At 41.0% G+C, this 13,955-nt stretch overlaps 1 protein-coding gene across 4 annotated transcripts in view; it reads right to left on the bottom strand.

Moving 5' to 3' along the window:
- Positions 1-471: 471 nt before the first annotated feature.
- The window catches only part of SSBP2 (single stranded DNA binding protein 2), a 136,865-nt gene continuing 123,381 nt past the window's right edge, over positions 472-13,955 (bottom strand). For all 4 annotated transcript variants that reach the window (XM_030258308.4, XM_030258310.4, XM_030258309.4 and 1 more), the window contains one exon: positions 472-12,668. In XM_030258308.4, coding sequence (XP_030114168.1) covers positions 12,639-12,668 — 30 coding nt within the window. In that variant the 3' untranslated portion in view covers positions 472-12,638. The remainder of the gene's footprint in view (positions 12,669-13,955) is intronic.

Below are 13,955 nucleotides of genomic sequence, written 5' to 3'. Positions count from 1 at the left end.
TGTACTAAAGAGTGTGGTGGGTTTGGTGTTTGGTGTTGGTGTTTCCCACTTGAAAAGTACTTTCTGTGGCACAGCTACAGCAGCATCTGTGGCACCACCGAGGTACTGAACCTAAGGCAGCCTTGGTGGAAGCACCTTTTGTGCATCTTTTCCAGTTAATAACAACAAGCTCAGTCTTAGATGTGAATAAATCTATAAAGTAAAGCCTTTAGAGCTAGCAAGAAGTGTTCCAAAATGCATCCTTTTGGGAACGTTTTAAATACAGATGTCAGCTACTGCAGTAAATCAACTGCAGTGTAGAGCTGTGCATTTCTGTAGACAGCATACTCCTATGTTCCAGAAACAAATGTGTTACTGTCTGAAGTTATAAATGTTTTCTGTATGCTTCTTTCATAATCTTTAGTTATTTATGGAAAATAGGTGTTTGGTTGCAGGATTTTTTTGGGACACAGCTTGTGAAAATACAACTACTTCTTGTAAAATGAAACTTTATTCTAAAATGTATCCAAAATTGCAAGACACAAGCACCATTAAACAGATAAATAGACATATATTTATATACAGAGAGCATCAAAACACAAAACAATTGTTAATATAATTCTTATACCATTTTAATGAGTATCCATCAATAAAACTTTACAATTTAAAGGAGACTTTTCAGTTGCAAAACAGTTGTAAAATCATATGTATAAATTATGTTTACTACAATTCCAATAACAGAGGCAAAGTAAAATACAAAAATAATAATCAATACTGCAAATTCAAATACAAACCCCAAAAGTAATGCTGCACAGGTACGTATGTACACTGGATGAAATCATGCAGCCAGGCAGTGCAACAAATTAACTGCTGAGTTTAACTTATCACAAAATGGAACCACCATGTCGAAAAACAGAAGAAAATATACTTTTGTAATAAATCATAGTGCATTTTGAAGTTAGACTTTATAAAATGATTGTTGAGTGATATACTTCTAATATTCCCCATGTGATCTGAGATCCCCCCAACTCCTTTTTTCACAAAATAAAATACAAATGACAAAAGCTAAAAACCCCACTGTAGAACGGAGTCTGATGTACTGGTACCATCGTGAATGCATTTGTTTTAATTCTTGGCATCAGACTTGTTTGCAAGTGTCCGTGTCCACAGGGACACAAGTTTTTCCTTGCTACCAGAAGTAAATCTTTCACGCTCCAATGCTATCTCCATAAACTGCATCTCACACGATGCTTAGACTGCACTGGTTTGAAGAGACACAGCTGAGCCTTGAAAAAAGAACCCTTAAATCCCTATGAAGCACAGAGAGTGTAAATGGAGGATAGAGAGACCTCATTATTCCTGAAGCTCCTATCCCTAATTGCTTTAATTACATAAACAGAGATTAACATAAGAGGCTTTTATGGCTTGGGTGAAATTTCTGCTAATTTGCTGGGCAAGTGCAAAGCCCGCATCTCTCCAAGGGCTTTGCCTTTCACAGTGCAGAGGGCTACAAACTCTTTTGGTTGGTAAAAGGAAGCCTCAGGTAACTGTATAGAAGATACCTCTGCAGTGAAAATGTGGTAAAGAAACAAAAAGTCGAAACAGAACCTCTGTAAAACTGTGACTTTTTGTGTAACAAAAACATGGCTGTCACCTTTCAGGTCTATGTTGGTTGGTATAGCATGAACACACAGATAAAACTGGTTAAGTGTCAAAATTATATGAGATACAATTATACAGTCTGACACTTTTTTCCTTAAAATCTTAAGTGATAAGCACGCTCAGTGTTTTCACTAGGAAATTACTGCTAAAATGCTACATTTCGTTGCTGAAAAGACATTTATAGCAGCCTGTAAACTACTGAAGAGTTGCTTCCTGCATCCTTTGTGCTTCCAAAACCCCCCTTTGAGCCATCACTAACTTCTGAGTTAATGGGAGTTTTGAGCAAAAAAGGGATGCGGAAAACCACCTGTACTGGGTAAATAATGTAGCAATTTACACAGCAGCTCTTCAGATCTTCCAACATGCAAGCACGTGTAGAGAGAAGCTAAGAGACAGCATGCACTGCAGTGTTATGTCATTGTGCTTATATCTGCTGAGGGCACTATGGCATTTTCACTCAGAAAAACAGAAATGTCAGCCCCAGAAGACTAAAAGAGCCAATATTGATGAAGCCATCAGCTACTGTTGTAGTAAAGAACACCCCAAAAGAGGGAGGAAGTTCATCTGCTCGCAGCGTATACATACTGAAGCTGAAGAGAATTACAAAGGCACAATACAAGCCTATATTTCTGGTAAATTATATATATTCATAAATTTCTGCTCATACCACCTCAAGATAGTGAATGGTACAATAATAACTGAAGGTACAAATGTTAATTGAAAGTGAAGCTCTACAAATAAAGGACTGTTGGAGAACATAGCTCATTACTTGCTACATTTCTACTCTTCCCGGGCGGTGAGCTCATCCACCTTTCCTCCACTGGCTGACAACAACACGGTGACCCAGTGAGAACACTGGAACACTGTCAGATGACAGACAGAATGGCTTTTTGCATTTGAAAAGCTGTCAGTGAGTGGCTGCCACAACAATATTTCCCACTGCTTTACCTTTGGCTCAGAATTCACAGAGAAACCAGGAACAGCAACTGGAATTTCATGCCCATTTTCATGCAGAGCTGAGGCTGAGAAAATCCATGGAAGTAGCATTTTGGTTAACTTCAGCACTCAAAAATATTGAACAGCAGAGCAGGAATTGTACCAGCTCATCATAAGAAACAAATCTTTTCTATTCACAGCTACACAAGATCTGTATCATTTCCAACAGCAAATGACTCACAACTTAGGAAATAAAGTGACTGGATCAATACTGCTCCTGATAAACCCATAAGAAGTGATGCCCACTTTTGTCTGATAAGATTACAGGGCAGCTGTGGAGGCGCCTGCTGTCCCAGCCCAGCTCTGAGAAGGTGATGCTTGATGAAGGTGAAAGGTGCAGCTACAGCATTTCAGTTTGAACCCTGAGCTGCTCCTCAGCTCGCCACAACACCTGGCACAACTGCTGTCAGGATTTCGTACCGGCAGGTAATGGGGAAGGTGTCAGGGGGAACCAGAGGAGGAACCTGCTGCAAGCAGGCTCTGCTAACCCACAGCAACGCTGCCTGCAGAGCTGCTCTATCTGACATGGGATATTCCTTCATCTCCAAACCAGCACACCAAATCCCAACACATTTACCGCACATTTCCCCCAAAAAAACCCATCATAAACTGCCTTACTACATGTATTCTCACAGTCCTCAACCAGGACCTCCTAGATTTATTCCTTAAAGCTCTCAGGAAAGGAATCTTGAGCCACACCTGGAAAGTATGAACATTAATACCTTAGTTACAAGCTCACAGCTGAATTTAGAAGCTGCATATGCTATTGCTGGTGTTGATTGATCTATGCAATGGTTTCTCCCTGTGCTGCTTCCAAAGAAAATCAGTGCAGGTAACAAGGAAGCCCTCTCTAACAAAGAAAGATGCCAATTCCTAGGCAGGGGTAATCCCTCTACAAATGTTCCAACAATTTGCAAGTTGAAGCTACAGCTGTTCGTTAAAATCAAAGTAAAAATAAAGAAAATAGCACTACAGGGTGGAAATCTCATGCTTGAGATTGAATTCAGAAAATCATCTATAAGACACTCGGATTCAGGTTCAAAGGAGCTGCATTATTCTTGCCCATTCCAAGCTCAAATAAATACACTTCTCTGTAGAGGTGTGAGAAGCCAATTGTACACATTTGGATTCATCCCACCTAATTCCAGCCGTTCGGCAGTGGTGAGGGCAGATGATGCCATAATGAAATCTTCCAGAGGCATCTCCACCCACGTCCCTCCTTGGACTTACACACAAGACCCAGGCTGGTAATTTTTAGCCAGCTGAAATTAGGGCAGGATGAATCAGGCCAAGCATGGAGCGAAACAAGTCTGATGTGGTGGCACAGTATCACCATGACAATGCAGTCTGTCCCAGCCCTGTCTGAGGCTCCCAGCCAGACACGCTTTGGGGCAGTGCCCCACACCCCTGTGCCCTGGGAGCTCAGTCTGACAAGGAGCTCATCACACGTTACACAGTGAGGCTTGAGTTCATGACGATCCCCCAGAGCAAGACCGGAGCCCCCTGGGACTGGAGCAGCTCCGGTGCACGGGGACTGCAGCCCTCCCAGCACCCAGGGGCTGCCCTGGAGAGTTACAGACGGGTCTGGAGGGGCTTGCAGCCGGAGTGGGTACTCATCCTAACACAACACGCACACATGTCCACGAATCCGTGGTGCTGTGGGAGTTCTGCATCCCCACGCCGTGGCTACGGCATGGGCTGGCTCTTTGCAGGAGCTGTCGGTAATGAGGATGAAGCACACACTGAGGAGAAATACAGCGTTCTGAAACACACATTTGTGAGATCCCCAATAGTATCAATAGTAACGATTAAGGTCAGAGGCAGTATCAAGTTTTGCATGCACTTTCTACATGAGTATTTATATAGACAAGTTTCATTCTTGCTGGTTTGCAAAATTACTGAGGTTTCCTTTACTTCCAGAGACTGGAACATTGAACATTAGTTTCATTTATGATGTTGAAAGTCATTCTTTGTCTAAAATACACCTACAAATACTTGGGATTATGGGACAGGGATTGCCCTGTTGTTCTCTGTAAAGGGCTGAAGTAACTGTAGAAATATTTTTTTTTATCTTAGAAATACAGGGAATTTATCTACAAATCAGACTGTAAGCATGAGGAACACTTATTGCAAGTTCTCAGTCTTACATGAAAGGGTGAAGGTGCAAAGTCATTAAGACTGCCTTGATTCTAAAGATTAGCCTACTCATTTAATTAAACTATCAATAGAAACACAGAATTTAAAGTAATCCAAGTAAGAATCCCCTTCAACTTTCCAAGCTTCTTCACTTTTCCCATCACTGCCTTTCAGACTAGACAGGACTTGAAATTCTGATGTCAGAAACCAGCAGAGAACACACAGACATTTTCAGGCCTTTGTTGTATATCATAAAATACTGTAAAAAAGAATGCAGAGTCCCAGAATTCAGGTTATTTTTCTCTCTCGGTAACCAGGCAGAGAGTTCAAATCTCCTTAAGCACCACCTCAGGTAAAGCCTGCGGTGGGTGGAGATGGGGACAAAATGCAGAAGCAGCTCTGTGCCTTCCATATGCCCCTAGAGATGGGCTTCTGTCCTGGCACTGCTGCAGTTTGTGGGGAATAAAAAGGACACCAGGTCACACATCTTTGTATGGCAGCACCTGCCCAGGTGCTGTGCCTGGGGCACCCCTTTGCCAGGGGACACTGCACAGGTGTGGCACCGCTCAGGTGTGCAGGTACCTGGGACACCACCAGACCTGCAGCTGCCTGCTCCTATCCAACCCCGAGCTCTCACAAAGGGATATGAACTGGGTTGAATTCTCTTACATTACATTTAATGTTTCTGTAAATGGCTTATAGATCTGCTGTTTGGAATAAATTCTGAAACCACTAAGCGTGCTTAACAGACCTTCAACTCTATGTGGACAGTGAGTTCAGAGGACAGAACAAGGACTGTTGCAGTATATAATACACATGGCTGTACAGTCAAATGCCACCTCTTGCTCCAAAACAAGAATTTACAGTAGCAAGCAGTGGTGGCAAGATTTCTTACACAAAACCTACAGAAATTTACAGGATATGCATGGATCACCGAGGTTATAACACCAGCAATAGACAACACAGAGTATCTTGTGCAATGTGAACAAAGTTGACAGTAGTTTATCAATGCTGCAAGTAATTCACATAAATATGCTAACCCACCAGCTAACAAATCCTCCTCTTCCCACCAGAACCAGATGTGTGTACAGCAATCCATAAAAACAAAAGTGGTTTGTTTCTGTAGTTTTAGCCAAACATACACAGAGTAGATGCACTCCAAGGGGATACTAGCAAAAAAAAAAAACCAAACAAAACCTCAAAACTGGTGTCCAAGCACACAGCAATTGGATTCACGCTTCTCAAACAGCCATGACAGAGCCAAAGTTTATTGTATGGATGCTTTTTGTCCTGGAAAAATAGTAATATAAAAATTCACTTGATTGTAACTGACAGAAAGCTCCAGCTTTACTCACACCACTCTTCTGTGCCTCTAATTCTAGCCCTAATTCATTCCAGCCCTGCTTTAGGAACTTGTGCTCTCTTCCTTGTCCATTAATGTAAATATAAATCAAATCAAAACTACAACATAATCAGAAAAAAAAATACTAGAAAAATGAAATTGAAAATAGCTTATACCTGCTTTTGGATGTTATGTTTATTGACAACAATTCTGTAACACCACTTTGCTTTCCCACTAAACCACTGGATGTGCTCAGTGCCTCTACTACAGAGAGCTTAGTAAATTTCTACCTCAATTAAATATATCCTGTATTTGGGATTTTATTTTCATCCAATCTGCAAGACAAAAACGAGCCTGTCTTCCAAGCTATTTTCTGTAATTGTTAGGAACCATCTTGGCTGATTTGTGAGCATGTGGGACGCTGACTGTCCAGATCCTGAGCAGTGAGAGCTCTCAGGATGCTGCACTGCTGCTCCTTATCTGGTGTTACACTCAATTTCTCACTAATGAAATAAACTCTCTACAGCAGGGCTCTAGTTACACTTATGAACAACTTCCTGCATGTTTGTTGGGCAAAATGCTCTTATTTTTGTGCAAAGATCTGGCACAGTACATTTACTGGGGAAGTCCAAGTGAGAGAGGGTAACACATGAAGATTAAAACAACAGAAGTGAAGCCTAAAATATCCAGTGCATCCAGTGGACAATTTGACTCCTCAGGGATCAGAGCAGTTGTTCCACAACAATACTTCTTCCATCAAAAGCAATTACTGATAATTTCAGTATCTCTGTATTAGCCCGAATTCCTAGACTGCAGAGTCTATTTCCTAGTTCACCACTCTATTGTGAACACACCACCTTTCAAAATCCCCATGTTTTGTGCTGTTTCCCTATGAAAACTGATGCTAAAACTGCCGGAATTTTCTCTTAGCAAAATCCAGCCTCTTGTCTCAGCATTGTAAAATCTTGAAAGGATCCCCAGAACCTAACGGCAAGAAGAGTTGTGCAAGTTCTCAAGAGAACAGCGAGGTAGCGAACAAACACCTTGTCTCTGGTGGATGATTGCCCAGTCCTGAGCCCCTGACCCTGGGAAAAGCCTGCTCGACCACTCGGTCACTCTTCTGAGGCCACAGGACCCTGAATCATCCACACAACATGCTGAAAACACTGGCCAGGCAATTGAACCACTGCTGGTGAATTAGGCTTTGCACAAGGTCACACCATTCACTTTCAGGGGTGTGGAAGGAACTTTCAGCATGAAGTCCATCTGTATTACCTACAGCAACTAGGCAGCAAATCTCTTTTTGATCTGATTTCCCCAAAACCATATCTTTCAGCAAATATTTACAATGCTGAAGTAAAATAAAGGAAAAAAAGGTGATTTTCTTTTTTTCTCTTCATTTCGTTTACACACAAAACTGAAATAGTGGCTAGAAAGTGACCATTTCAAATTATAACCGAAAACTGCATTTATTAAATTTGAAAACATGTACCCAAGAAAACCTTTATACATTTTTATGGCAAGTTTTCCTATTACATGAGAGGCTCTCTTACACATTTTAAGCTTAAATGAAGAACAGCAACCAAACAGAAGTTTGGACTAAAACTGCAAAGCTGTTGGCTGTTTTGAGGGAAACTATGGCTGCACAACTGAAAACAAGATGAAAGAACAAATTCACAGAAATAGTTCGTGTAATAGTGAACAAAGCTCTAGTAAAGTAAGAAACAGAAGAAAGCCAAATCTGCTCTGCATGTCAGTACTATTGATACATAAACATGCTTCTGCACCGGTAAAATCTGCAAAATAATGTCTGCTTAGGAAAGACTTAATTTGAGCTCTAGACTGTCCATGTTCAAGCATGGGTTTAGATTATTAAAGTCCTACTTTTTTAATTTCCTGAAGGATACTACCTGTTCTCAGATCTGTTTAAAATTAACTATGTGCAGGCTCAAATTCAAAACAAGGTGAAGCGGTTGGCAGGATCAGAATTTTCATGTGCTGAGTAGATGATCCGTTTATTTTTTCTAGATTTGGTATTGTAATTTGTTTCCAATATGTAGACACTATACAGGAGTGCACTCTAAGCAGTGTTTTAAACTCTCTTTTCTAATTTTTCAGGTTGAAACATCAGTTTGGTAATTTCAACAGACCCTCTGGATTTTTCTCTATGTACTCAGTTTTTACATCTGCCAAATAATGTCACACCACAGGTAAATTATATATTTGACCCAGACTAGGGTGAAATCCTACCCAAAAAATCAAAGTTTCAGCACAAGCAGCAGTTTACAGAACTGTGCCAATATCTGAAAAGTAGAGAAAGCTGCATACAGCAAAATTTAAACCTAACTAATTTATTTCTGAATTTCCAGAGTTGTTTTGAACCACTAAATCGTGAATTGGATCCTCAGTGTGAGATATGAGTGTTGAAGAAGTTTATAGGGGTTTATTTGAAAGATGTGCTTTGTAAGGATTCCCCGTCCTTAAGGCCTGAGCAAACCCAAGTGTGTCTCTGACAGCACCCACAATTATATCACCACTTATGGTGAACTAAAGAAAAATAAATTTACCTGCACTTTTTACATCATTAAGGTATATTTTACATTCTTGAAATGCAAACGTGTAGGGTCAAATAATGAAGAATCCAGTCCATTCTTAGCCATGACAATAACAACAGTGGAGCTCACTTGGAACAGAGGAAAACACTTAATTATTAACTTATGCAGAAATTGGACCCTGTGTAACATGTATCAGCTGAAAAGTCATTCTGAATAAAGTGATCAACACTAAATATTGTAACAGCTGGTCCCTGATTAAATCTAATTCCAAATCATTTGCATATGCAGTATTGCCACAGAACAGAGGAAAATTCAATTGGTTTCAGGCAGTTCAAGAAGCTGTCCTTTGGTGGATCCTTAAAGAAGCAAGCTTCTATTCACTTCTTCCCAAGTGGAATTATTTAAAGTAAATGATTAGCCTACATATTTCTCATTGAGTATTCCTGTTGGAAGGGAAAGGAGCAGCTGGATGTCCTGGGACATGGAACATTTAATCCTACAGTACAGGGAACAGGCTGACAAAGCCTGAAAGTTGTTACTGTCTCTGAACATGTGGCCAGGGCTCTGCAACTAGAGGGCTTCCAAATAAAAAATGGAATTTCTGGGGGTTGGAAGTGCAAGTTCCAAACTGCAGTTTTTCCTCATTCTCAGGCAGTTAAGAAGATAATGTAATCCCTACAAGCAAATATCCAGGTATTTTGTTAATGCATGCCAGGCCACATGCTTTACCTGTGATTCAGACAGTTTCTTCCTTGCCTCAAACCCTGTTCTTAGGTAATACAATCTGGGCGATGTGGAGATACATCTGGATCTAAGCATTCCTCTCCAGGTTTAGCAGCAGGTAAGACCCTGGTTTCATTGTGAAGTTCACAAGTGAATCCAGTTTCAGCTGCTTTCTACAAAGCTGGAATATTTGCAAGAGTTCTCACAGCATAAGAGATCTCTTAATTTCTGCTACTCTAAGATTTAATCACTTCTGTTTTTAAAAAGGTTTATTTCAACTTTGCCTGAAATACTCATTTACATAATCACCTTCTATTCTCTACTAAAGAGCAAGATCTATCTAAAATCCCAGTGTGAGAAAGTTTATCCTGCACCACTTAAAATTCCTACCAGAGCTGGATAAGTTCTAACATTATCAACAGTGCTGTTGCACAAGGACAGAACCAAAGAGCAGTTACATTGCTCCTGGTATCTGGAGCATAAAAAATCTAAGTGGGAGCAAAAACTGAGTGCTTGGGAATAGTCTTTCTTCCCATATTGATACTCCAGATACCACAAAAATCCCACAAAAATTTGTAAGCCAAGGAAAGAAAAATGAACAAGCAAAAAGTCCTGTGCGTATTAAGAAAAATATAATCCAAAGGTGTTATTTAGAATTTGAGTAATTAGCACACAGGATTGTTTTCTAATGGTTCAGCTGCAGAACCTGGGAGAGTGGGGAGCTTGGGTAAGCCTTGGACAAAGCATCAGAGACATCAGCTGCTGCCTGTGGGGCTGCGTGGGTGTGAGAAATGCAGGACACAGAGCATCAGTTACGTGCTGAAAGGACGTTATGCTCCTGCATAAAAGTGAGGATAACGTGTTTTAATATTGTTTTCCAATCTGTGGCAGCAGTTCCAAGCACAGGCTTCCATCCTTCCAAGGTGCCCAACAGCTCACTAACCTGGGAATGGGCTTTGGCACTTGGTGCACTACTCCATCTAACTTAGTCCGTCAGCAAAGACATCAACTGACTGAAACTGGGCCAGAAACAGCCCTTGGGTCCCTGGAAGGCTGCCACGGATAACACAGGTGGCAAACACAGGCTGCAAGGACTCTGGGTGTAATGGGGACACACCAGTGGTGTTAGTGACAACAGCAAAGGGTCTGAAGAAATTACACCTGATTTTGTGTTTGTGATTCAAGCCAATAGCAGGGACTTCCAGAATCTTTGGAGACAGCAACAATGTGTTTTCCAAAGAGAAGCAAATTAATATGACCTTCATAATCAATAAGAATACAGTCTACAAAACCATATAATTACTACCTAGGTCATGTTTATATCTAATCAAGTAGTTCTTATTAAAAGTAATGCTACCAAAAGCTTTGATACAATCCTCTGAGACTTTCATCCTTGAATAGCCCTGACAGGAGAGTAACATGTTAAATTTTTTTATTTCCATATATCATACACATATAATATATGGAAATAAAAATTAGCTAGGAGATTGTATTACTCCTTACACATCTTGTTACGTTTCAGCTACCATCACAAGCCCATCACATATGGGTGATATTCCTTTACCACAAGTCCATGGAAGAGAATCCCCTTGCACCTGAATATACCACATCCCAGAGCTGCTCCTCCTCTGCAAGTGGCTTTTCTGGATTAAAGTCCAAGGAGAGGAATTTGCTGTTTGTCTGTGGCATGAATTTCTGCTGAGCCACTTTGTGCCTGCATTGCTGATCATCAGCCTTTGTACCACTACAAACAGAAGACCTTTGTTTTCTTGGGGGAGCTGAAAATCATCAGAACTAAGTAAATATACTATAAGCTTGGTTTCAGAGCTCTGCCTGAAGAGAAATGGGAATGCTTCCAGAAGCGTTTCCTTTAGGCCTTTTTCTGCATTCTGGCCCCAGCTTTCCTACCTAAATCTATGTCCTCCTTGTAAAAGGGCCCAGACCTTTCTTCCTCTTCTGTTCATGGCAAAAGGTAACATCCTCACACAAGGCTAGTAGTCATAAAAAGTTTACTGTGGCATTTTGGCTCGGAAAAAAAAAAAAAAAAAAGGCTGCTGACTGGAAAGTTTTTTGGGAATTAATTCTGCAGATATGGCAGAAAACACGCACCCAAGCAGCAGGGTGACCTGATTTTCTAAATGGGCTTGGGAAATACTGTTTTTAATTAGGAACACGGATTGCTCATATATGTTTGAGAATCATTGAAAATGGGAAACATAATTGTAAGTTGTTAGAAAATGTTTTGGTGATAAGGACTCTACTGTATTTCCACTAACTACCACCCCTACAGAAGACCATGCTACATAGAAAACTCAATTCCAAGGGCAGGAGAACCCTGACACTTTATTGCTAGATTCTATAGCAATTAGAGCTCACTTACAGTAACCTTATAGTACTCTATATAAACTGAGAAGCTTGTATCAAATTCAGGCTTCCATTTAAAATAGATATTGCAGATATTAGGCTTCAATTAAAGAAGAAAAATAACCTTCAGTGCTTCTTTTTTTCTCTTAAAGGCAAAGTATCAAAAAAAATCCCCAAACTAGGTGGAAGTTATTAAATTTCTCAAAAAAATTAAGATGAGCTTTCTTCTATTTCTTGAGACAGTACAATTTGTGATTCACAGGGTAGCTGGTATCAAACACAAGGTAATGAAAGCTCGTATAAGCAATTTTATTCCTATCCATAATGGCAGACACTAACAAAATCAAAAGAATTTATCCTTTGAGTTCAACTTAAAAAATAACTTATAAAGCAGTGATATATGCAACATAAAACAGTTCAGTATGGGAAAGGGAAAGCAAATTTTAATAATTAAAATGTAAACGTGGAAAAAAAAATAAATGGAATAAAAGTCCCTACTTCTGATTTCTACGTAAGATGTCGCGTGATCCTATTTTACAGTGTCCTGGGGTCTGTGTGTGTGTGTGTGTTTGTGTGTCACACACACACACCCCACGCTGACCCACACATGTACACACACAGACAGGCGCTGGCAGCTCCACCTCGGGCACTTCTCTCATGCCACTCCTTACAGTTGTCTCAAGCATGTTTGGGACCCACTTTCTTGACAAAACAAGGGAGATGGTAGGAGAAAAAAAAAAAAAACAAACAACCCAGGTGGGTCTGATTGTGTCTGGGATCCTTTAGTTAAACTGTACACTGGGACGAATAATTTTCTTCTGCAGTAGCTCTCTGGAGAGGGCCAACTCACTGTGGTCTTCATGGCGACACTTGTGAACGGGTCACACACTCATTGTCATGCTAGGGGAGTACTGGAAAAGAGGAATCCACATTTTAACAAACATTCTTCCTCCCCACCCCCCGCAGGTGGCTACACCCACACCTGGGCTGCAGCGACGGGTTCAGAGCTCCTGGAGCTCCCTCCTGAATTTGTGGGGGCTGCAGCTCAGTTGGTGTCCCCAGAACTTCTGCTGTGCTTCTGCCATGCCACACCACAGCCACTGCTGACAAAGGCATCGCCCCGAGGGCTGTTCTGGTGCTGCCTGGGTGCTGTGAGGAACCAACACCTCATCGAGGCTTTCCTCACCCCTTCCTGCCCACTGCTGGCTACTGGGGAATTTATCTGGGCAGGTGCCTGGTCTGCAGTAGACTGTCTGCATTCATGGCTAGCTGAACCATACAAGATTTTGGGGAAGTTTTTGATTATTTTAGGGGAAGAAAGGAACAAAGGTATGTATGACCGTGATTCAGTTAGGTTTTTGGCTTGTAATATTTTGTGTTAGCAATTTTAGGGGGCAAGCTGAATCAGGGACCAGTGGTCATTCTCCTTTATGTGGAACAAAAATTCAATCACCACATCACACGACTGTAGTGACACAAACTGAACTGCAGCCCTTACCCAAGTTCAGGTTAGCAGGGCTTCATTACAGTAATCAATGGGACACCACAGTGACTAGAAGAAATGCACATCTATACATCTAATTTGCTTTTAAACTGAACACTGTGGACTGCAAAAACATTTAATTTGATCTAACATCCTGTAAGTAGAGGAAAATGTTGAAATGCAAGAAGATCAGCAGTTTGAAAATTGACAGCAGAAAGATAAATTTGCCTGTGCAAAACCCTACATATCCTGCCAAGTCTTGAGTTCCAAGCTGGCCATTTCCAAGTGTCCAAGCATATGGAAAGAGTATTTTAGATGGATTTTCCCTGTCATGAAAATCACACAGGTCTGACTACCAGCTCTGAAGCTTAAAGCATAGCACCTGCTTAAGTAATTTGCTGTATCTGAGCCATGGTGTCTGGGGAATCACTTTGGGGAAGGAATCAAACATGGTCTCAAGTTGTTTAGGATTTTCAGCTTTGTTATTAAGCTCTGCATTGCTACTTACCCCTAACCAAAATTCCTGGTGAACTGAACAGCAAATGTCCCTGAGAACATGATAACAGCTATTCTGAGCAGCCAAGTGGCAAAGCATGGATCAGAAAGCAAAGCAGCTCCCCAGGGTGAGAGAGCAGCCCATGTTCCAGAGCCTGCAGTCCCTGGGAGCAGACAGGGATGCCCCTTGCAGGCACACATCTCAACAAAACCTTGAGAA

The sequence above is a fragment of the Taeniopygia guttata genome, chromosome Z (genome assembly GCF_048771995.1).
Source record: "Taeniopygia guttata chromosome Z, bTaeGut7.mat, whole genome shotgun sequence".
Classification (NCBI taxonomy): Eukaryota; Metazoa; Chordata; class Aves; order Passeriformes; family Estrildidae; genus Taeniopygia; species Taeniopygia guttata.
Note: the sequence above shows the minus strand (reverse complement) of the source record. Positions and strands in the feature narration are given on the sequence as shown.